This window comes from Cydia amplana, chromosome 2 (assembly GCF_948474715.1).
Source record: "Cydia amplana chromosome 2, ilCydAmpl1.1, whole genome shotgun sequence".
In the NCBI taxonomy this organism is placed as follows: Eukaryota; Metazoa; Arthropoda; class Insecta; order Lepidoptera; family Tortricidae; genus Cydia; species Cydia amplana.
In genome coordinates, this window is record NC_086070.1 from 2445897 (window position 1) to 2470864 (window position 24968).

Here is a 24968-nt window from a genome sequence, read left to right on the forward strand (position 1 = left end):
GCCTGACCATAACGTGCTACCCGCAAAAATATTCAAAAACATAGGTAGGTTATTTTATTATCTTAATTAAAGGCCAGTTACATAATACTATCATAGGATGACATCTGCCCTCGCCATATTAAGCATGATAAAAGAACGAACCATTCATGAAAGCCGCAGCGGCGGCGTCGGCGATGGACCCGAAGTAATCCAAGGTGGTGAGAGCTCGCGCCGCCGACAACATTGCTCTGAGCATCCGCGGCGTGGCGCCACCGATCCATTTTACCCACACCTACGTGCAATGATAAATTTTCAATCCAAGGAAAAAAAAAAGACTTCCGGTTCGAGCGCAATCTTGATAGTCACGCCTTGATTAATTCATTTGTTTTTTGCTCATTAACATTGTTTTTCTACTCCAGCACTTAAATGTGTCAATTAAATGACTGACAGTGATATCTAAAGCAATGTCATTTGAATGATTTGTCTATAGGCTCATAAGATGCCTGCTAGCAGTCATCTTATGAGTATAATACAACTGCTTTATTTTTTTTAAAGATACAAGTTCCGATCATCTTGATTGAAAGAGGTATGTTTTCATTTACAATAATAACTCTTTTTTTTTTTAATAATAACTCTTTTTTTTTTAAATAATAACTCAATTTTTTTTAAATAATAACTCTTGTTTTTTAATAATAACTCTTTTTTTTTTAATAATAACTCTTTTTTTTTTAATAATTTTGCTGCAGCTGTCATAGAAAAAGTAATGTATGCAACAGCTCATAATTGGTTATTATATCACTGTTGCATAAACTACTATTAAAGTGTAATATCGATAGCTTTTTAGGCAGTAAACTAATGTGGTAGTGTGCAGTGAATGGAGAATTAAGCTTGAAAAGCGTTTAACCACCAATTTGGAGTCAACGGCCGGTAGTCCACGTGGTGCTTGTAAAGACCGGCCATCGCTTTACAAGAGCTAAAATCACCGTACACTGACTGTTTAATACCTTGATACCAAGTTGATACTGGCGAAATAGTCCTACTGGACTGAAGCCATAATTTTGAAAGCCATAAAAATGAAGAACAAATAACAATTTACTTGACGTTGGCTACGGGCAACACCGCCCTCAAGTCCATAACAAGAAAAAAAAAAGGAAAAAAATATAAAAAATAAAATTAGTTACAATATCGAAGCGTAGGATTAAAGGAAAACAATACATTTTTTTTTGGGCAGTCGTGTAAAAAGTAGAGATGCAACGGATAGTTGTTTAGCCGGATACCGGATACCGGATATTCGGCCGGCGGAACTATACCTATATTTTGAGTTTTGCAGGTGCGCTTCGTGCGCGTTTCGACCTGTTTCGTAGTGATCGTTCGCGCGGACACATTTCTAGGATCGTAACGAGTTTTATCATGTCATTACGTAGTAAGTTCGTTTATAGTTACAAGTGCGCGCGCGTATTTTTGTGTAAACAAATAAGTGTATTGTGTGACATTGGTTACGTATTCATTTCTATCTACTGTGTCGTTAGCATTATGACCGTGACTGTTTTTTAGATTCCATTTTTAACCCCAAAATGTGTTAATGTTACTATCCGGTATCCGGCCGGATAGTAGGTCACTATCCGGTATCCGGCCGGATACTAAAATAACGGCTGGATAGGCCGGATACCGGATAGTAACCGGATATCCGGTGCATCTCTAGTAAAAAGTACATGTTTACCGGCAGAGCCTCCGCAGCGGCAGGCTCCATGCACATGATGACCACGGCACGGGACAAAAGTTCTTCTAACTCGTCACTACTTTCCTCCACATACGGTTCTAAACGACAGAAAAGAGATGTTATATAATATATATAGGTATGTAGTCACGCTCCGTGATTGTTACGCCATTTAGGGTTCTAGCTAAACTGGACATTCCATAGCGTAAGTATGTAACAACCAATTTAGCTAGGACCCTAAATGGCGTAACAATCCCGTGTGGTGACTGCACGTAAAAAAATATAAAACGACAAGGAAGAAATGACGGCCGGAAATCGGTTCCCCTGTAAGTTAACCAGTCAAAAATATTAGGAAAGTGTTTTTAAATTCCTTAGTTAATTTTGAAGAATAATAAAAACAGGTCACTTTATCCATAATACAAACACCCGTTTTTATTACTCGCGATTGTGATTACTCGTCATCTTCAAACAAACTTGATTTGAAATTTGAAATAATGCATGTTTTATGTTTATTGTACAGTATTTGTACGCCACTATTGGCAGAGCATGGTAAGACTACGAAACCTATGTAAGATCAATCATTGTACCTGCGTTTTCACAAATAATATCTCTCTCTCTCTCTCTACTTTTTGTACCGAGATTGACTGAAATAGCAACTAGCAAGTCACGTTCGTAGGTTTCCGTGAAAATACGACGGAGAATAATAATTAATTATGCATAACATCTGTAGTATTACGTCCATGGAGTGTTCTGTATAGTTTGTAGCTTTCTAATAGACCCCGAAGGCTAATCCTATTGTCTATTGTTAAGAAAAACCGCTCGTGCCACGTGCCACAACCACCTGCATAAAAAATCGGTACTTCGGTTACTGAGTGCCGGCGAGTCGAACGCTACAGAACCAGTCTAAAATGTGTCATCGAGATGCGTAACAAAGGCGCGTTATCGGAGAGCGCACCTACACTGGTTTTTTGAGCGTTGGACTAGACCGCGCTCAGGTGTCAAATAGAATAATTAGGACCCTTTTTTGCAGGTAAGTAGCACGTGCGGTTTTACTGAACAATAGACAATAGGATTAGCCTTCGGGGTCTATTAGAAAGCTACAAACTATACCTTGTGCAGCGAGCAACAGTAACAGCTCCCGCGCCTGTGATCCAACATGGCCGCCGAGCGCGGGCGCGCTCGCGGCGCGCGTCCACTGCGACACGGCGCACGCGCGCCGCGCCCGTGCGTACGCGCAGGCCGGCTCCAGGCCGCTAGCCGCTAATATTACCCTGTCAAAAAAATTACCAATTTTCCACAAAACTGTTTAATATGGTCCCTTTTTAACAATCACAAATGTCACAATGACGGATTCAAAACTATATCTATTTTGTACTTACTAACGTATAGCCTAACAAGTATACCGCTGCTGAGAAAAAAAAACCGGTTGCACTCCGGGAGTGCCGGCAGAAGTGAAAACTCAATGACTAGTGCAAAATGTCTGCAGCACTATGTATAATTGAGGTTACCGCCATCTAGCGCGAGACCTGTCGCGAGTTTAACATTTTTTTCCCACCTCAAAAAGTGCACAGCGCCGCTAAAGAAGTTTTCACTTCAAAAAATGCTTACAAATGGAAACGTATAATTGTGCACAATGAATTACACCTACTGTACTCATTTTTGCTGACTATATGTCAAAAGGAACCTTACACCTGACTTAAACTTTTTAGAAATAAAAATGTGTTTCCTGGTACCCCCTTCCTAAACTGTAGTCCATGCACGGTCCCTTTATCGCTGGCAACAAGCGTAATGAATAAAAAAACAGAACATTATCATTAATCCGTTGACCGCCACAGTCGTCAACTGACGCGCGCGTCTTAAGAACAATATCCACCTTCGTGCATTCCAAAAAAAGTTCACGATGACGCGGCGTGGTTAAGGGGTAAAAAATACAGGGTGCTTCCTGTAACAGGAGCAATAAATTAAACTGTAGGCTGTACTCCTCAAACTGACCAACATTTGTTCAGCAAATTTGAAAATAACTCATGTTTTGATTTTTATTACACTTTAAAGTTTATTCTAAGACGCAATGTATTGCAAATTTTGATATTTAAAGCGTGACAAGCAACGTCAAACACACTGATGTCAGCATACATTGAAGGCAATATTTATTTTGTATGAAAAAGAGGAAGTCTAATCTAAAGGATTCGTAATTTTTAAAAGTCGCTGAGCAAATGTTGGTCAGTTTGAGGAATACAGCCTTTAGTTTAATTTATTGCTCCTGTTACAGGAAGCACCCTGTATAACCACATTTGATAGGTATATTGGTTACCTAAACTGTGGCGTGTCGTGGTACGGATGCTGGGGGTTGTGGTGATCAACGAAGAACCGCTGTAGCGCCTGGTCCAACGCCATTTCTGGTAGCCGCTGCCACGGCAGGTGTACTGCCTGTTCTAAGGTCTGCGAATAGTAAAGTTTGCCCGTGGTAATTGGTAGGAAAGGGCGTATCTCTAAGGGCCACTTGCATCATTCACTAACCCGGGGTTAACTGGACAAACCTGGAGTTACCATGGTTACCAGTACAACTAGACACTGGGTTAACGGTTTAACCGGTTAACCCCGGGTTAGTGGACTGGTGCAAGTGGCGCTAACAGTTGTATATTGGATAGACAAAAATCCGGTTCGAAGGACCATGACGATGGTAACGACAGTTATTGTTACATACACAATACTCCTACAAATTGCCCCTGCTTCTCTACACACATCACAATTAAGGAGGCAATTAAGGGTCCAATTCCAATATTGCCCCTGCGGCAGGTGTGTGAGTGGCCCGCTTAAGATAACTCACAAATTTTCAACGAGATTGGAAGGAAAAAGTCGCAGGTTTTTTTAATTTTTGCCTTGCCCTAACTAACGCAAGTTCCATTTGACAAATCAAATTTCAGTATTCTATGACTTAAAAAATTAGCTAAAATGTTTTGATGGCATACCCAGCATACCTCAGTCCGTAGCCGCAACGGTCCGGCGAACAGTTGCAGCAACGCGGCTAGACGCGGAGCGATGTCGCAGTCTTGAGCGCCGCGTAACCAGGTGCTGGCTTCCAACCTACCAAGTGTATCAAACTATTCTGAACATACTTCAGTCCGTAGCCGCAACGGTCCGGCGAACAGTTGCAGCAACGCGGCCAGACGCGGAGCGATGTCGCAGTCTTGAGCGCCGCGTAACCAGGTGCTGGCTTCCAACCTACCAAGTGTATCAAACTATTCTGAACATACAACGGTCCGGCGAACAGTTGCAGCAACGCGGCCAGACGCGGAGCGATGTCGCAGTCTTGAGCGCCGCGTAACCAGGTGCTGGCTTCCAACCTACCAAGTGTATCAAACTATTCTGAACACACCTCAGTCCGTAGCCGCAACGGTCCGGCGAACAGTTGCAGCAACGCGGCTAGACGCGGAGCGATGTCGCAGTCTTGAGCGCCGGGTAACCATCAGGTACTGGTTTCCAATTCCAACCTACGAAGTATATCAAGCTATCCTGAACATACCTCAGTCCGTAGCCGCAACGGTCCGGCGAACAGTTGCAGCAACGCGGCTAGACGCGGAGCGATGTCGCAGTCTTGAGCGCCGCGTAACCATCAGGTACTGGTTTCCAATTCCAACCTACGAAGTATATCAAGCTATCCTGAACACACCTCAGTCCGTAGCCGCAACGGTCCGGCGAACAGTTGCAGCAACGCGGCTAGACGCGGAGCGATGTCGCAGTCTTGAGCGCCGCGTAACCATCGGGTACTGGTTTCCAATTCCAACCTACGAAGTATATCAAGCTATCCTGAACATACCTCAGTCCGTAGCCGCAACGGTCCGGCGAACAGTTGCAGCAACGCGGCTAGACGCGGAGCGATGTCGCAGTCTTGAGCGCCGCGTAACCATCGGGTACTGGTTTCCAATTCCAACCTACGAAGTATATCAAGCTATCCTGAACATACCTCAGTCCGTAGCCGCAACGGTCCGGCGAACAGTTGCAGCAACGCGGCTAGACGCGGAGCGATGTCGCAGTCTTGAGCGCCGCGTAACCATCGGGTACTGGTTTCCAATTCCAACCTACGAAGTATATCAAGCTATCCTGAACATACCTCAGTCCGTAGCCGCAACGGTCCGGCGAACAGTTGCAGCAACGCGGCTAGACGCGGAGCGATGTCGCAGTCTTGAGCGCCGCGTAACCATCGGGTACTGGTTTCCAATTCCAACCTACGAAGTATATCAAGCTATCCTGAACATACCTCAGTCCGTAGCCGCAACGGTCCGGCGAACAGTTGCAGCAACGCGGCTAGACGCGGAGCGATGTCGCAGTCTTGAGCGCCGCGTAACCAGGTGCTGGCTTCCACGCCCCGAAGAGTGTCCGCGAGCCAAGTTTGGATCTCCAAGTCGATGCTTGTACTTATCTGTGGATTGTTGACTTGATTATTTTCGGGCGTTTGAAACCTTCAACTAAAATTTATAGCTTTGCTAGCCAAAAAACTCCCGTGGATAAACCACATCCCATTAATCTTTTCCAGCGATTTCGTCTGTAAATGTCCAAAACAATTTCATCCTATATACTCATATACCTTCTTAGGGGATTATATCCGGGATAAAATGTGCCTTATTTGTTACAAATGACCTATCTACCAAAGTTTCAACATGGCGATTCATTTTTAAGACCCATCTTGATTTCAGCTGTGACAATCGCCCGGCGAAAAATCACGAGAGCTTTATATAGATAGATACGTACTGACAGACAACTCACTTAAATATAACCAAGCTAGTACTATAGTTTGTCAAAGGACTGTCTCATTTCAAACATAGAAAGAGAGAATCATATCTTTTTCTTACACTAGTACTAGCACCAAAAAGAAAAGGATGAGTATAGTTTTTAGGGTTCCGTAGCCAAATGGCAAAAAACGGAACCCTTATAGATTCGTCATGTCTGTCTGTCTGTCTGTCTGTCCGTCTGTCTGTCCGTCCGTATGTCACAGCCACTTTTCTCCGAAACTATAAGAACTATACTGTTGAAACTTGGTAAGTAGATGTATTCTGTGAACCGCATTAAGATTTTCACACAAAAATAGAAAAAAAACAATAAATTTTTGGGGTTCCCCATACTTCGAACTGAAACACAAAATTTTTTTTTTCATCAAACCCATACGTGTGGGGTATCTATGGATAGGTCTTCAAAAATGATATTGAGGTTTCTAATATCATTTTTTTCTAAACTGAATAGTTTGCGCGAGAGACACTTCCAAAGTGGTAAAATGTGTGTGTCCCCCCCCTGTAACTTCTAAAATAAGAGAATGATAAAACTAAAAAAAATATATGATGTACATTACCATGCAAACTTCCACCGAAAATTGGTTTGAACGAGATCTAGTAAGTAGTTTTTTTTTTATACGTCATAAATCGCCTAAATACGGAACCCTTCATGGGCGAGTCCGACTCGCACTTGGGCGCTTTTTTTTTGTTCTTATTTACTGACAAATTGGTTTGACCAACTATATTATACTAACCTGCAGCGCAGCGGGAAGACAGTTAGCGCCAGGCCACTGGTGTTCACTCCAGGGCAACTTGCCCAGCTCCGCCAGTAGTTCCGACAACTGCAACACAAACACTGTACCAACAACACCTAACTGACCATTGGTAGACCCTATCTCGTTGCAATAAGGTTTACAAACGGCATGTGTAATTTCTGAAAACGTAATACGCTTTTAATCGAATTTAAACTGTCGTGAGTCATACTTAGGGTCGGTTGCACCAAACTGTTTGTCATCGTTAAAGAGTTCGTTAAATTTTATATTGTATTGTATTGTATTGTATTTTTTATTGTATTGTACATAGTAAACCGCCGCGGCGCGCCGGGTGACGTTGATCATTCTGTCAAGTGCGGATGGTGCAACTAGCACTTAAGCTAATAATACGGTTTAACTCGCGTATTTTTTAGTCACTCGCGCGACATGTTTAAAACGTATTATTAGCTTTTCTAAAACGTTATCCTCAAAAATGCCGAAACCAATGCGGATTTGCTCGGCACGCCAACTGCTTTGAGCACACACAACACACGAAACACACTCTAAAGAGCCAGAAAGGGAACGTGTGATTCTGGGTAGCAATTAATTTTTATTAATTAAAAGTTAGACCGTTAAGTGAATCAGTTGGTCGATTGCACCAATTACAATCGGCGGTTAATTTGATTTGAGTTGACGATGTGTTGAAACTGACCTGGACTCTGCTGTCTCTGGCAGCGGTTAGGGCACTGGTCACATTCAGGTAGACCTGGATCGTCCACTCCCACACTTGACTTAGGAGGTGCTCTTCGCAACCTGGGTTGAGAATGAAATTTTTTTTTTTTTCTCATAATATGAAATTACATTATAAATTATGCTAAACTAATCTACATGAATTTATGTTATGATCGTCATTAACATTAACATGATATTATTTATTAGATACAAATTATAAAAATGTCTTAAAAATAATCAATCTTCCGTCAACAATTTTATCAATTCATGTCAAAACAAAATACGGGAATAACTAAGTACGAGTATCTCTTAATGATCGTTCTTACAGTAACTTGAATGTGGAACAAATTTTAATCTACATTCTCTAAATTCGCCCTCGTCTCGACTATTTTAAGACTGACAGTTTCTTTGTCCAATTTGCATTTCTTCTCAATCTCTCATTATGCAAAATGTGAGACGCAAATACAGATTGGACCAAAAAATTGGACAGGTGGAATACCAATCTTAGAGACAAACATAGGAAGACCAGTACGTACAGATGTACGTATGTTGCCGACGAACTGTTTTAGTATGATGCCAAAAAGTGTATCAAAACAAAAAATACATACTTTCACATATCTTTATATAAAATCCTGGTCACGGCACCATCTATAATCTAGGTTTTTCTGCCGTATCGAGGTCCTAAAACTAGAGCGTTCATTGAGCTGGAGAATCTTATAACCTGATCATGAAGAATGAACGTATAATTGTAGGGGCCAGTTGCACCAATTACATTCAGTGGACTGATCAACGTCATTCAGCAGTCAACTATAAAACTACAATAAAATTTAGCGAAAGCTTTAACGGTAACAGACAGTTTGGTGTAACCAACCCTTTGGGTGGGTTGCACCAATCTTCCTGCCATGGTTAAAGCGTTCGCTAAATTTTATGGTATCGGAAGTTTCATAGTTGACTGCTGAGTAACGTTGGTCAGTCATAACACTTTAAACTCTCGCGTTTTGTACACATATTTAATTACACATATTTCCGTCCAGCTGGTGCATCTCAGCTGAAACGTTGGAATTTATGGTAAAAACAATGAAACTGTTTCATTGTTTCATTGTTTTGTTTTAGTCAGTCAGCCGACTGACTTAAATCAACGCACAGCCCAAACCGCTGGGACTAGAAAGTCCAAATTTGGCAAGTAGGTTCCTTATAAGGTCTACGGGTCCACTAAGAAAGGATTTTTCAAAATTCATGAAATGGGGGTCGAAAATTTAAAAAAAAAACTCTCCTGCGCGTGCGAAGCCGCGGGCAAAAGCTAGTTAAATATATTGATCAGTCAGTTAAATGCGGTTGCAGCGAGTGGCCATTAGTGCAGTACAGACCTGGGCAGTCCAACATGCATTGATGTATGTTGTCGAGGAACTGTTTGAGCATCGTGGCGTGAGGCTCGGCGGGGAGCAGCGGCGGCAGGGACGGGTGCGGGGACACCCACGCCGACCACGACTCTTGTAGGGCTGACCACGCGTAGGCGGCCACTGTTGGACAATACATAGGGTAAAACTAGGATAGATGCCGCGGGGGTATAGTTACCTTGATTGCAATTACTCTAGTTTCACGAATGAAACACACGTTATTTTATTTATCCATCGAGAGACTGCAACTACAACTAAGTACGAGGGCTGTTTGATAAGTACCCGTTTTCCAAATGTATTAATATCACGGGCCGAAAATATGTATACAATCGTTTTAAGCCATTTTTCAGAGGTGGGAAAATTTAAAAAAAAAACAGCATTCTTTTGTTTTTTTCTCATTTGACAGCGATTCAGTGAAAGCGTGAACTTAAAATTGTGAAAATGGAGAAAGAGCAGTATCGGTCTGTAATTAGATTCTTGTTTTTGGAAGGAAAAACATGTGATGAAATAAAAGTAAGAATGCAAGCGGTTTACCATGAATGTGCTCCTTCTATGACAACCGTCAGATACTGGTTTAACGAGTTTAAGCGGGGGAGAACAACCGTCTTTGATGAGGATCGCCCAGGCCGCCCAATTGAGGTGACTACAGACGATATGGTTAAGAAAATTGAAAATATCGTTTTAGCCGACCGCCGAATTGAACTTCGAGAAATCGTTGATGCTGTAAATGTTCCAATCGAGCGGGTACAAAACATATTAGAAGAAAAATTGGGTATGAAGACAGTATCGGCGAGGTGGGTGCCGCGTTTACTCACGGAGGAGCAAAAACGGAACCGACTGACTACTTCGGAGCAGTGTTTGGCCGTGTTCAAACGTAACCCGAAGGAGTTTCTGCGTCGTTTCGTGACCGTAGACGAAACGTGGGTCACCACTACCCCCCGGAAATGAAAGGGCAGTCGAAGCAGTGGATTTTACCGGGTGAACCTGCGCGAAAGATAGCAAAAATCGTTCCATCGGCTGGAAAGGTCATGGCGACCGTTTTTTGGGATTCGCAGGGTATTATACATATTGAGTTCTTAGAAAAGGGGAAAACGATAACAGGGCAGTACTATGCCAATTTATTGGATGAATTTGACGCTGGGTTGAAGGACAAACGACCCCATTTAAAAAATAAAAAAGTACTGTCTCATCACGACAACGCACCAGCTCATTCGTCTAGAGTTGTGATGGCTAAATTAACACAATTACGCTACGCCCTATTGCCTTACCCCACGTATTCTCCAGATTTGACCCCATGCGATTTATTTTTGTTTCCCAACCTGAAAAAATGGCTCGGTGGTAAGTGATTTGGATCAAATGACGAAGTCATTGCCGCCACAGAGGCCTATTTTAATGACTTTCCGAAATCATACTTTTTGGATGGTTTATTGAAGCTTGAATATAGGTGGAACAAGTGTATAGAGTTAAAAGGAGACTATGAAGAAAAATAAATGCATATAAACAAAAACAACTGATTATTTTTTTCATAAACGGGTACTTATCAAACAGCCCTCGTATGTCTCTGTGCAATTGCATGGGAAGGCTAGGTGCGATCAAAGGTTTGGGGGATAAATGTCCTCTTTCTCGACGGGGCATCTATCCTAAACGTAATTTACATGGATTAGGCAACTATCCCCTATATGGGATAGTAGTCCCAAAATGTAGAGGTCCGCTAAAATCCCCAATACTCTGGAAATATCAAAGAGAATGTTTATTCCTTTCATAAATTTGAAGATAATAAACCAAAGTACCTACCCGTTTTACAAATAAAGAATCTTGCCTTTTGTACTAAAAGATATACAGTAATTTTAAAAAGTGGGGCATCTATCCCACTTTCACCTAAATAAGGATTAAAAGGCCTTTTGTTTTTAGTACGTAAGCATGTTTTTATATTTGTTGTTAACATCAAAAATATACCAATAATTGGATCTTTCTATGGAATATTTCCGTATTTAAACACGATTTTACATACATACTTATAGTACGAGTTCCTGTTTCGAAGGAAGAGGGAGTCAAAATATGGTAAAACAAATAGTCACGATTAATAACACAAACACAATAAGTAATAGACGAAAAATGTATTGGGGGGCACGGGCAGCTCCCTGTTTATTGGTGCAAGTCAAAGTTTGCAATATAGGCCATAAGATGGCGCACATTTCAACGTGCAAAAGAGCACGTGCGAACTGTCGGATACAGTTTATCTACTGATAAATCGGTTTACCAGACAAGTTTTGTAGTACCCACCTCTCTCGGGTGCGTAGCTGAGCGCAACACCTTGTGCGACGAACGCGCGCTGCAACGCGTGCTGCAACGCCGCAACGTGCTCGGCGTACGACTCGTGGTACGTTGCGCTTGAGGTTTGGAGATCGGCGCGCGCGCGCCACCAAAGCACGCCCAGCTCACGTAGAAGGTGACCCAACTATATAGAAAAAAAAGTTTGTACTTTAATCGCATGAAAAGTAACATTGTATTTGTATGGTGGGTAATGAAAGACGCGTACCTGATCAAAGGGCACGTGTTTGGCCACGGCGGCGGTGCGCGCTACGTGCCCTAAGCTCATAGGTGGCAAATGACCCGCTGCGGCCGCGCGTGCAGCATTTAGGGCCACTGTAGGGAGCTGTACTGCCGTTGTGAGGTTTACGATGTGGACGCCGAGCAACTGAAATATAAATAAGGGATCATCCATTAATTACGTCACACGAATTTCTAGGTTTTTAGGGTTCCGTAGCCAAATGGCAAAAAACGGAACCCTTATAGATTCGTCATGTCTGTCTGTCTGTCTGTCCGTCTGTCCGTGTATGTCACAGTCACTTTTCTCCGAAACTATAAGAACTATACTGTTGAAACTTGGTAAGTAGATGTATTCTGTGAACCGCATTAAGATTTTCACACAAAAATAGAAAAAAAAACAATAAATTTTTGGGGTTCCCTATACTTAGAACTGAAACTCAAAATTTTTTTTTTCAACAAACCTATACGTGTGGGGTATCTATGGATAGGTCTTCAAAAATGATATTGAGGTTTCTAATATCATTTTTTTCTAAACTGAATAGTTTGCGCGAGAGACACTTCCAAAGTGGTAAAATGTGTGTCCCCCCCTGTAATTTCTAAAATAACAGAATGATAAAACTAAAAAAAATATATGATGTACATTACCGTGTAAACTTCCACCGAAAATTGGTTTGAACGAGATCTAATAAGTAGTTTTTTTTTAATACGTCATAAATCGCCTAAATACGGAACCCTTCATGGGCGAGTCCGACTCGCACTTGGCCGCTTTTTAGCCCTCCACCTCTCCTTGTCACACTTGGTCACATTTTGCAAACCTCCCCCCCCTGGTGTGACGTCACATTTTAGGCAATTTTGTTTTCAACGAAATCGACAATATTAACTCGGCATTATTTTTTTAATAAAAAAATATTTTTGATATATAATTATTAGTAATTTTATAACACAACGAAAGTTTTTCTGTTCATCTCACTATTTAACTGTACAGCGAATAAAAAAATATAAATTAATTTTCGGTTACTGATGAAGTTAAAGTGACATCACAATGTTTGTGACTCCCCCCTCCCCCATGTCACAACATGTCACATTTTCTTGACCCCCTCCCTCCCCCTAAACGTGTGACGTAATTAATGGATGACCCCTAACAGTGGTTTACTCTTAAACTTATATCATTCATTACCGAGTACCTGTAATTTAGGTGACAAAAGGGTGTCAAGTATTGGGCATTACCTCACAAAGGACTACTATAACGTGTAAACTAATTAATCAATATATTCTCATAAAATCCTGGTCACGGCACCAATTAAAATCTGACTTTTTTTGCTGTATCGATGTCTTTGAGCTGCTCAGTAGTCTTCAGGTGCCAGGGAAACTAAAATTAAATAAAACGCTTGTATAACTAACCTCTAGAAGTACGTGTAAGTCAGGATCGGGGTCGCGGCCCCAGCGCTGCGCGGCACCCATCACCGCTTCTAACATCTCGCCGCGTGCTGCGTCGTCTACCGATCGTGTCAAGTCGAACTGTAAACAAGTTACCGTCAACAATATTATTTTGATACACAATTTTATTGCCGACCGTACTCGTCATCGGATATAATGATATATGCCAAATTAAAGCTCAATCAGACATCGGGATGTGGAACAAATTGGAGTTACAAGATTTGACGCACATATATGCGAGCACGCAGTGAAACTAAATGAAAGTATGTAAATAAAAAAATTACATTATTATGGGTTTACCGTAATGAGAAGAGAGGCTACATATTCAACAGTACGTCGTAAAAACGCATGAAATAGTCAACGCTATTCGAATTTAAGAATGTCAATCTCCATATTTTTACCCGTGTACCTATGTGATTCTGTCGATTATCATTCGTTTCAATTGTGTTTTCTTAAAAGAGTCGTCAGTAGCAAAACTAGTTTCGGTTTCTGAAGTTCATTTGCAGCCCGATCACTATTAACATTTCTCTTTCATAATATAGAATCTAACTGTTCGTCAATTATATATATTAAGCACAGTACTAAAGCAGCACGCCAGAACTCCTTTCAACACTGATTATAGAAATAAAAGGCGCAAAGATATTATATGCATGCGTAAGCGTAGTGAGGCGTGTAAAATACGTATTTTCATCTAGATTCTTTGTCTTTTTGGGCCCATTTTTGTACAACAGGTTAAATGCAACACTAGACTTATACCCACTTAGCTATGCTTGTTGTAAGAATACTCTACGCCGCGTCTTTCAAAAAATGACGTACGATGATACAGAGAATTTACTTATAGTCGTAAAATGATTACCTACTGCCTACTGTATTCTGATATTTAATACTTAAGAACCTACTTTTTTGTTTAGGTAATAAGACTTATATTGTGTACTATTTATAATTTATAATTAAGTGAATAATTAATAAATAGTTAATATTGTCCTTCGCTGCCTGAAACACAGGGAATCCTAGTTCAGGCATTTGTAAATCACTTGTCTTTATAAATTCTTAGTCTTTAAGAGCAACCACTGTACTATACTTTTCTCAATAAATTATTTGTATTTGTATTTGTATAGGGAGCGGAATGACACGATAAATGATTGTAGGGGTGTACCTTGGACAGGTAGCTGAACGCCCGCTGCGGTTCGAGGGGCCTTGCGCCGCACAGCGCCCGCAGCAGCGCCGCGTACAGCGCGTGCGCACCGGCGTGTGAGCGGCCGAGCAGCGCGCGGCACAGCGCCCGCTGCGCCGGCGACGATGCGTGCGCGCACCACTGCGGGACCAGCGCTGTTAGTGAAGCGTTGTCCGAACAGATCCATCTCTGGAATAACAACATTTGACTGTGAAAACTGAGCAAAGATCGCTCGGAACTAAAGTGTCATTCTATGGAACTCGCTATCTAAACAAAAGTCACTAGTAAATTCATCATTCGAGACGATTTCGATATGGCCGTTTGTTTACGTAGTTAGCGAGTTCCATAGAATGACACTTTACTGGTTATTGGATATTGGCCGTTATTATTTTCGAATTTGCAAATGTCGCGTTTAACTCTCCCAATCGCGAATTCGAGTCATACGTATTCATAAAAAAATTATGATAAACACCCGACACAGAAGTTTATAAGTGTTAAGACGTTTCAAAGTGCTGAGAGTTAAGAAATTAACGAAAAATAAAATATCATCTAGCTCCTCAAATCAAAACTTACCAAGACCATAGAGAAAAAAATACATAGATTGCTCACTCCATACATCACTTTTGGTACCAAAAATAGTCGACATCTAGCATCGAGTAGCGGAATTATCAGTACTGCTACTTGACAATAGATGTAGCAGTACTGATACTTCCGCTACTCAATGCTAGATGTCGACTATGAAATTAATAGCCTTTTTGGTACCAAAACTGATGTATGGAGTGAGCACTCTTGTCTTACTATATTTCTCTATACCAAAACAGCACAATTTTGATTTGCAAAAGTAAAAATTCAAAACAGAATGGAATGGGAGACCTTTTTATAGGCCTCTGCGGGCGCCGCATGGTTCCATTTTATCGCCTGTCACTACTTTCGCACTTACATACTTGTTAGAACGTGACGGGCATGGTGACAAACGATAAAAATGCGATCGTTCTACCGCCGCTGGACGGCAAAAGGACATGTATATTTCGGAATAACTACAAAGTATTGGACGCAATGAGAATATTAACCTTTTCATCGCCAAGAGCCACTAAAGTGGTCGAGAGCTGTCGTGCCCATGACGCCAACAGCCACTAAAAAGGCTATGACGGACGCTGTCAAAGCAATTTTCCTGCTGACAGATAAGGTTTATTTTCGCTCTTCATATTGCCACCATTTGGCGTATAAGCCACATTTTAGCATGGGACGAAAAGCGTTGAAAAGGTTAAAGTAGGAAACAGATTTACATCGGCCAGGAGTTCCAGCACGCCCGTGAGAGCCGCGTGCGCCGCGCAGCAGTCGGCGACTGCGCCCGCGCAGGCCCACACGCGCTGCGCCACGTTCACGGCCGTTTCACGGCTGTTGATGCGTCTGAATAGAGGAAGGCACAGAATAAATAATAGTACCAGCTACAGAAGGTTCACTCTCTAACAAAATGCGTTTATTACGACAGCTATGGTCGCTAGGTGGCGCAAGCGCGAGCAGGCGTCCTTTCAGTAGCGGTGCGCGGCAACTAGTGGGTAGACACCAAAATTGGTGTGGGTCACATGTACTTGTAGCGACGCGACGAAATCGTGGTAAATAGGTAGTGACCGAGATAGGCTCTAAATATAGAAAAAGAAAGAGCCCCAGGCACCGTTAGTGAGGCGTATCAAAAAGCCTGGACACGTTCTATAGTTCGTTTTTTTTAGCATTAGAAAGAACTTGCAAGAAGGTAAGCGACCCTGACATGTCTTTTAATTGAAAAACGCTTTTTAAAAATCAAAAACTATTACTTATGAAAGCAGAAGAATATAAATGATCGTAATAGATTCATAATTGTTACATATTAGCCGTAACATATTTTTTAAATGTGTTTTTCAATTAAAAGACACATCAAGATTGTTTACTTTATTTCTAATGTAAAAAAAAACGAACTATAGGAATATAATAAAATGAATGGTACTGTACCTGGCAATAGTGTTCAAAGCGGCAACAGTCTTGGCTTCATTGGGGCGTGCGCGCAGCAAGTCACGCAGTGCCGTTTTTGCACTCGACCTGTATCATAATGCTATATAAATAAGGTTCATTTTATACTGCCCCCTTAAAATATTGTAGTGTAGAACTACAATACATAATTAAACTGTGTGCTTTTTCGGCGTTTAACTACATATCTACTACGAGACCGGGTTCCGTCTATTTGGCATAACTTCCGTGACCCGAAACGCATCTGGCATAACCTATTTGGCATAACCTATTTGGCATAACTGTTTTTCGACGAGTGTTAAATTAGCAGAAAGCCTCAGTTTGTATAATATACAACAGCCCGAATGTTAGCGAGTCTGAATCTTAAATAGACTTTTGATACGAATAATTTTATTTTGCGTTAAGACCTCCGCCGAAATAAAAAATAATAAATATAGACAATTTTATTTCGCGATCTTGGTAAGTCCCATAGTAAGTTTTTTAATATGTATTAATATCCCCATATGCCGATTCAGGCATGAAATAGGTTACCTGTTTTCGGCCAGTCCTCGAGTGGCGTTTTCTGAAATGGGCCACTCACAACTTCCCTGAAACAAATGAAGTGTAATGCCCTAGTGCAGCGGTCGGCAACCGGCGGCCCGCGAACCTTTCACTTGCGGCCCGCGAGCCTCTCTGGCTATTTTGTATGTAATACTGACAAACGACAATGTCTGATAAAGTCATAAATATTAACAAAGTGCGGCCCGCGTCAAGTTCGTTAGCTACTATGTGGCCCTTGGCTGCTAAAAGGTTGCCGACCGCTGCCCTAGTGTAAGGCCTGAGTGGACGCTCGAGTTGGGCGTGCAGCGGGGCGGGGCGTGCGGCGTGCATGTTAAACAAATGCGCACGTATAGGAGCGGCCTTAGTGCACGCTGCTCACATCACGCGTGAGCCCACAGCCACGCTGCACGCCCCGCCGAACGCGCCGCTTCGAGCGTCCACTCAGGCCTTACACTTAGAAATTACTTTCATCTATTGCTTTTCTATTCCGCTAACAAACTCTGTAGGCCACGGGAACACACACAAACTATTTGTAGTACAGGACAAGACAAAACATTTTTTTAATCTCAGGAGTCTAAGGTATTATTATTTGTAGTCAACTATGAAACTTACTTCAGGAACATAGCTTTTTAGGCGGCTAAACTTAAAACGTCTCTATCGTGTTGCTAATTTTACAACATTATTTTCAAAAAATAATATCTATAACTACACAACTTAGGAGGTTGATCTTTTCAATGTTGACTGACAGACGGACAGATTTCTCACCTGTAGATCTAGCACGATGACTCCGCAATTGTTGGGGCAGGTCTTGCGCACGGAAGGTAGTGTTTTCCGGTAACGCAGGCTTGAGACCAGTGGCCATAGCTTGGTGTCTAACGTTGCGACGCGATTCACGTCTGACGACCACTGTCTGATGCAAACAAACAACAGACAAGGGCTAAATATTAACCTCCTAAGGCCTCTAAGCATCCAAAATTTACCACTGAAATTTGAACCTAAACTGTGGGAAATAGAGTTGATTTTGCGTTGTTTGAAAATTGAACGAAACAAAGCGAAAGCGACTCTGTTCCAATTAAACATGGTTTTAATTACATCGAACTGAATAGGTTATTAAATAAATGAATTATGTTTCGCCCCATAACGAGGAGCTTCAACGGGAGCACGCGTTGGCGGACTGAGCAACACGTGCTCCCGTTGAAGCTCCTCGCTCGTTATATAGCGAACAATGGACAATGTTTTGTTTATTGGTAGTTTTGTTGTAACCTGAAAAACTGCAAATTGGGACACTAAAGTAGAAAAGGGAAACACAGACTTGAACTTTTGTTTCCAGTTCTGTTCTATTATGCTTTTTAAACGTTATAATATCAGTCAAAATATTCATTTATAAGATACAAAAACATGACAAAAACAATAAATAAATAAAATAATATTACATGCCCAGTTTCATGGTTACTTCCGTACGGGACCATCTTTTGAAAGTTAGAGAAATGAGAATAGGTATTAGTAATTATTTACCTGGCAAAGGTTTCTACGTCGGCCAGATGTTTGTCGACTAGCATATAAAGCTGACGCGGGTGGTCGAAGTCAACGTCACCCACTGGCGACGTGATTTCAAGTATCTGCGCCCTGCAAACATATATTTCATTACACGACATTCGACCTTAATTCTAATCAGCAAAGTCGATTTTTGGCCGGCAAATTTAAATCCTAAAAATCCGATGCACGGCGCTCCGTCGCAGTGTTAGAGGAGCGCAACCTTTTCATTCTCATTGGAGCGAGCGGGACGAATAGTTTAAAGAGTAATTTCTACACAGAAAATACTAACCTCTTTTCAGATCGGTCTTTGATCCTAAAAATCCGCTGCACGGCGCTCTGAAGTGGTGTTAGACGGTCGTCTCAGGGCTCGCAAATCGTCATCGTCATTGGAGCGAGCGGGACGGATAGATTTTAGATGCTTCGCCCATGTTGTTTAGACTTCTAAACAGAAAATACTAACCTCTTTTCAGATCGGTCTTTGATCCTAAAAATCCGCTGCACGGCGCTCTGAAGTAGTGTTAGACGGTCGTCTCAGGGCTCGCAAATCGTCATCGTCATTGGAGCGAGCGGGACGGATAGATTTTAGATGCTTCGCCCATGTTGTTTAAACTTCTAAACAGAAAATACTAACCTCTTTTCAGAGCGATCTTTGATCTTAAAAATCCTCTGCACGGCGCTCTGAAGTGGTGTTAGAGGAGGCTCGGGCGAAGACGGTCGTCTCGGGGCTCGCAAATCGTCATCCTCATTGGACCGAGCGGGACGGATAGAGTTTAGATGCTCCGCCCACGCTGTGTTCAAGGCCTGCAAGAAGAAACAGTTACTGATTTTTTAAATCATGATTTAAACAAACTCTTATGAGGCGATTTCATAAAAATATAGAAATAAAAAATTTCATATAGAAAAGTTGATTAGTATAGCCGGTTATTTTTAACTGTGATACTATATATTTCGCTACAACCTCCCAAGTTCACAATTTATTGTGACAATGAGTAAACTAAAGTATAAAATTATTGTAACTATTAAAATAAAGAAAAACTACTACTAGCAATGGTATGGGTGTTTCAATGTATTCATTTTAATTGACATTTAATATAAGAATAATAAGTTTTTGGCAAAAATTTCATTTTTGGTACAAGCTTTTATCGCTGACTGTACTTTTCTTACGACAGACAACTAATACTCATCGAGACAATTCTAAAAACCCCTAACACAATTAGGTTGCGTTGTTTCATCACAGAGTTCCTATGACCACCTCCTGTCTCCATCATCAGATCAGCTCGATGGTACCATAATATTGCATTGTCACCCGACTTACATGTGTATGCAAAATTACAGCTCAGTCGGAAACCGGGAAGTGGATCAAATTTAACTTGCAAGATTCCATTACATAGTTACATACAGGTCGACCAATAAAAGCTTGTTAAAAAGTAAGTTTAGAACTTTAACGCATTGATTTTACGTATATCTATATGCTCCGAAAGGTACAGTAAGCTGCAGAGATAACTGCCTCTCCCCCCTCCTGCATAAAAACTTGTTTGCAGGGGGTCAGTTATCTCTGCGCTGTATCTGCAGCTTACTGTTGTTTCCATACTTACAGCGGCCGGTATGAAGCGTGCAATATCAGCGTGGTGCGGCGTGGCGCGTAATCTATCGCCCGCCTCCAGCCAGCAACTGTATTCACGTAGCATCCTGGGAAATAAATTTTATTAGGAAATAATACATCCCACCAAAAACATTTTCATGTAAAATGTTGCCAAGACGAAACCATAAGGCTCGCACTGACAAAAAGTTATCAGATATCTTGTAGAGCCAAGCTTCTAAATCTACAGGCCCTACCTTCACAGACTCTACACCTTAGTCAAAATATGTGGCTTGGCCGCTTCGTCACATGGGCGTAAGGTGAAATATGTATTCACTATTCATTATTTTTTTATTATAAAATAGTTCTTGTAATAATGAAACGGCCAAGCCACATATTTTGACTAAGGTGTAGAGTCTGGGAAGGCGGTCTTGGCGGGGGCACTACCGTGCCCCCAGATTCTATTTCTATATATTATATGCAAAATATGTCATTATGTACGAGCCCCGAGATGCCTTGGCTTGGATGCAGTTTTAGCAATGAATTTAGAACATTCCGTACACGGTGGGAAGAAGTTGATAACTCGCGGGAAAAAATGGAAGAAATTTGAACCTTATGCAATTTAATTTTAAGTTCAAATTTCCTCAATAAAATATCTCGAGTTATCAACTTCTTCCCGCCGTGTACCGTTCATAGGGTACTCGATATGATTGTATGAACGCTTAATTGTTAGATAAATTTATGTTTAAAAATAAAAATATGTAGTAGGTTATAGGTCAGGTTTAGTGGTAATGCAAGTTTACATTAAACTTTATAAAATAAATTTTCAGTGTGACTGAAGTAATCACTACATAGTATAAAACAAAGTCGCTTCCCGCTGTCTGTCTGTATGTATGCTTAGATCTTTAAAACTACGCAACGGATTTTGATGCGGTTTTAATAGATAGAGTGATTCAAGAGGAAGATTTATATATAACTAGCTTTTGCCCGCAGCTTCGCACGCGCAGGAGAGTTTTTTTAAATTTCACCCCTTTAGGGGATGAATTTTGAAAAATCCTTTCTTAGTGGACCCCTAGACCTTATAAGGAACCTACTTGCCAATTTTGGACTTTCTAGTCCCAGCGTTTTGGCCTGCGCGTTGATTTAAGTCAGTCAGTCAGGTCTTTCACGTTTATATATATAGATTTGTTAACCCGTGCGAAGCAGGGCGACTCGCTAGTCTAAAGTCTATCCACACTTACTTTTCAGCCCCCTCATGATACGCCAACATATTCACATTGACTCTCCGCCTCTCCTCATTTTCCGACACATCGTCTATCTCACTATCCGTCTCACTCTCACTACCCGTCAAATCACCAATAGACGTCGCCGGTAAAGTTTCAGGCGAGCTAGACTTAGATTTAGGTTTAGGTCTGTTAAGTAAGCCCTTGAAGGTTTGGTATTGATTGTGGTGGTACAGAATGGTTTCGTGGAGACGTTTCTTCAGTTGAGCCAAGGTCCGGGATTTGACGAGACCGGAAAAGAATAGGGGTCCGATTGGGGCTGGGTCTGAGCTGTAAACAAAGTGAAATATACTTATAACACTATTAATACCTATTACTTACTTAAATCTTCCAGTTCGTCAAGAAAATATAGAGTGGATTTTTTTAACGTTTTTGTTGATTTACCCGCAAAAACCCGTTTTAAGGGTAAAAACGGCTAAGACTCTACTGTCCGTCTGTTTGCCCGTCTGTCTGTCACCAGGCTGTATCTCATGAACCGTGATAGCTAGACAGTTAAAATTTTCACAGATGATGATGTATTTCTGTCGCCGCTATAACAACAAATACTAAAAACAGAATATATTTAAGGGATTATTTTGCCGTTATTTGCGTAATGGTACGGAACCCTTCGTGCGCTGAGTCCGACTCAAACTTGGCCGGTTTTTTTAAGTACCTAAAATATTGCTAGATGTCATTGATATAGTATAAAGAACTGGATACCCAATCAGCCGCCAAAAATGGCCCCACAAAAGTGATGTCAAAACAGATCATGCATTACTTTTTCGTTTAGTCTTGTTTGAAACGCTCAAATGTGAAGTTGTCAACAATTACGAAATGTGCCGTTAAAATATGTAAAAATAACAATGATAAAACAAGGAAAAAGGATGGAATGTATTTCTTTCGGTTAGTTCTTTGGATAGCATTACATAATTTATGTAATCTGGTGGTAATTTTATGGTTTTGAATAAATTAATTTGTTAGTACCAAAGAAGGGATGTCAAGGAACAAAACTCTAATGAGTCGATGTGAGGTCAATATTTTTTTATATTTTTATATGGAATTCATAAGAAATAATATTATGTTTAAATTCAAGATTTCCAAGAAAACCTATGCGACGTGCAAAGTGGACTGCTATTTAATTATAGCAAGAGATAGGGGTGATGCAGTTTTAAACAAGGCAAAACGGCACTTGTGTGTTCGGCCCATTTCTCTGTTTCCGACATATACACCACCAATAAGGGCTTATATCGACTAACTGTAAATGCTAAACCTGTCGGAACACAGTGACAACCACAGGATTTTTTTTATAAAGTATAGGTAGACTTTATAAAAAAAATCCAATCAGTATCTAAATGTCCCCGTGCACCCGTGCTATGAGTAAATGTAGATCTTAAATACACAGTTATTTAATAAGTAGAATTTATTTCAAGGAAATTAGTATTTAAAGACGTATACTTACGAATTAAAAATTTAATTTGTTTGAATTTGAACCACGAATTAATTTTATTTGAGCTCTCGATTGAATTAAATTTGTTTTATTTATTACTTCAATTGGTTTTCCTGTACAGTAATACATATTAAAGTGTACCAAAGTGACTCCATTCGTTCATTATTCTCGTTTGACGTTGTTTGACGTAAATACGTTACGTTTAGTGCCATTGGACTAAATTTTTTAACAGTGTTGGTACTTATGTTTGCAAATTTGACACTTAATGCTTACGACATTAAGCTCTTTTCTGTACGAAACATTTATCTTGGCTCAAAATTTACGTAAGCGTTTTTATCATCAATGCAAATGGTGCGAAACGTCATTGGGATCCACATTTCTTGACGTTTTTGTTCTGCTTTGTGTGTCTATTTCTTTTATATTAAGTCAGTGCTAGATGTTGATAACGGCGACTTTTACTATTGGTCAGTTACAATTTTTGCTAGTACAATTTTTAACCCCAAGAGAAGGGTGTTATAAGTTTAACGTGTCTTTCTGTGTATCTGTCTGTGGTATCGTAGCTCCCAAACGGATGATTTACGTTTAGTTTTTTTTTGTGTCATAGATAATTTTATCCCGAGTGTTCTTAGCCATGTTTCATGAAAATCTGTTTGAAGATCATCAGCTCTTATAATCTTATATAGTCGGGGGGTTTATTAAATTTTCAATTTTGGTTATTATCGAGACGTTAAATTGCCTGTCCCCGTTCAGATATTTATGAGAAGCTTACAAACAGCTTACAGCGTACAAGGTACTTACGAAATATTGGAGGAGTGCAGATATAAATACATCAGCAGCCGCCAAAGAGGCAGAGATGGATACCCCGCCGGCGCGAGCAGAGCCGCGGCAGTCTGATGTATTACCAACTCGTCCGAGGTTACACCGCATCCTATTTGCTGTAATCAAATGATATAAGCTTAGTGCTGGTGGCCTAGCGGTAAGAGCGTGCGACTTTCAATCCGGAGGTCGCGGGTTCGAACCCCGGCTCGCACCAATGAGTTTTTCGGACTGTATGTACGAAATATCATTTGATATTTACCAGTCGCTTTTCGGTGAAGGAAAACATCGTGAGGAAACCGGACTAATCCTAATAACGCCTAGTTCCCCTCTGGGTTGGAAGCTTGGAAGACTTGGAAGGACAGATGGCAGTCGCTTTCGTTAAAACTAGTGCCTACGTCAATAGGGTATTTGACTACTAGTCAAATCAGTTTCTTTTTTCAAACTGTCAAATTTTGCTACTATCTTATACCTGTACCCTACGAGCAATTCTTGTATATTTATTTATTTATATGTATATATATTTCGGGGATCTCTGGAACGGCTTTAACGATTTCGATGAAATTTGCTATATGAGGGTTTTCGGGGGCGAAAAATCGATCTAGCTAGGTTTTATCACTGGGAAAACGCGCATTTTTGAGTTTTTATACGTTTTCCGAGCAAAGCTCGGTCTCCCAGATATTGGAATTTATATGAAACACTGACATGTGACGTCACGATCAAATTACCTACTCATTATAGTTTTATACGGGTTTTAAAATAGAAATTGTCTTTAAGAAGACTAAAGTTTTAAGAAGACTTTAGTTTCTCTATTAATCTTCTGGTGCTTTATTTGATGCATGGTGTAAAACAATTTATTTTTTCTACTCCCGTACTTTTATTTGTCATTTAAAGGGTCGTGTACACACCTTTAAAACCCTACCTTATAGTTGTCAAGACAAGTCTTTAGTCTATGCCCCAAAAAAGAATGTGTGCATACACGCAGTATGTTTTTGGCGATTTTACAATACTTCGTGTAATGACCACTTAAAAATTTTTGAATGAAATACAGTGTTGCCAACCTTATTTTAAATGTCATTCATTCATTCATTCATTCTTTTCCCGCCCGTACCCTCCATTTTTGCTACTTCTTGAATTAAAAATATTTGTTAAATTTACAATTTTATTTCAAAGTAAGTGCTTGGTCGTAGAAAAAGTATTGTATGCAACGTTGTTTAACTGAGTCAAAACGTGACTCGTGGCGTCTTTATTAACAATTTTCGGCTTCGCCTCAAATTGTT

General features: G+C 40.7%; 1 protein-coding gene across 1 annotated transcript in view; it reads right to left on the reverse strand.

The window, feature by feature from the left end:
• LOC134655879 (uncharacterized) overlaps positions 1-24968 on the reverse strand; it is a 45436-nt gene that overhangs the window by 530 nt on the left and 19938 nt on the right. The window contains exons 34-55 of the mRNA XM_063511375.1: positions 23671-23807; positions 21405-21716; positions 20180-20273; positions 19216-19385; positions 18564-18674; positions 17814-17958; positions 17040-17095; positions 16494-16580; positions 15791-15914; positions 14487-14693; positions 13295-13411; positions 11883-12041; positions 11627-11801; positions 9314-9466; positions 7927-8027; positions 7218-7304; positions 5955-6116; positions 4675-4797; positions 4008-4135; positions 2807-2967; positions 1700-1797; positions 142-271 (exon numbers count right to left, since the gene is read on the reverse strand). Coding sequence (XP_063367445.1) covers positions 142-271; positions 1700-1797; positions 2807-2967; positions 4008-4135; positions 4675-4797; positions 5955-6116; positions 7218-7304; positions 7927-8027; positions 9314-9466; positions 11627-11801; positions 11883-12041; positions 13295-13411; positions 14487-14693; positions 15791-15914; positions 16494-16580; positions 17040-17095; positions 17814-17958; positions 18564-18674; positions 19216-19385; positions 20180-20273; positions 21405-21716; positions 23671-23807 — 3037 coding nt within the window. The remainder of the gene's footprint in view (positions 1-141; positions 272-1699; positions 1798-2806; positions 2968-4007; positions 4136-4674; positions 4798-5954; positions 6117-7217; positions 7305-7926; positions 8028-9313; positions 9467-11626; positions 11802-11882; positions 12042-13294; positions 13412-14486; positions 14694-15790; positions 15915-16493; positions 16581-17039; positions 17096-17813; positions 17959-18563; positions 18675-19215; positions 19386-20179; positions 20274-21404; positions 21717-23670; positions 23808-24968) is intronic.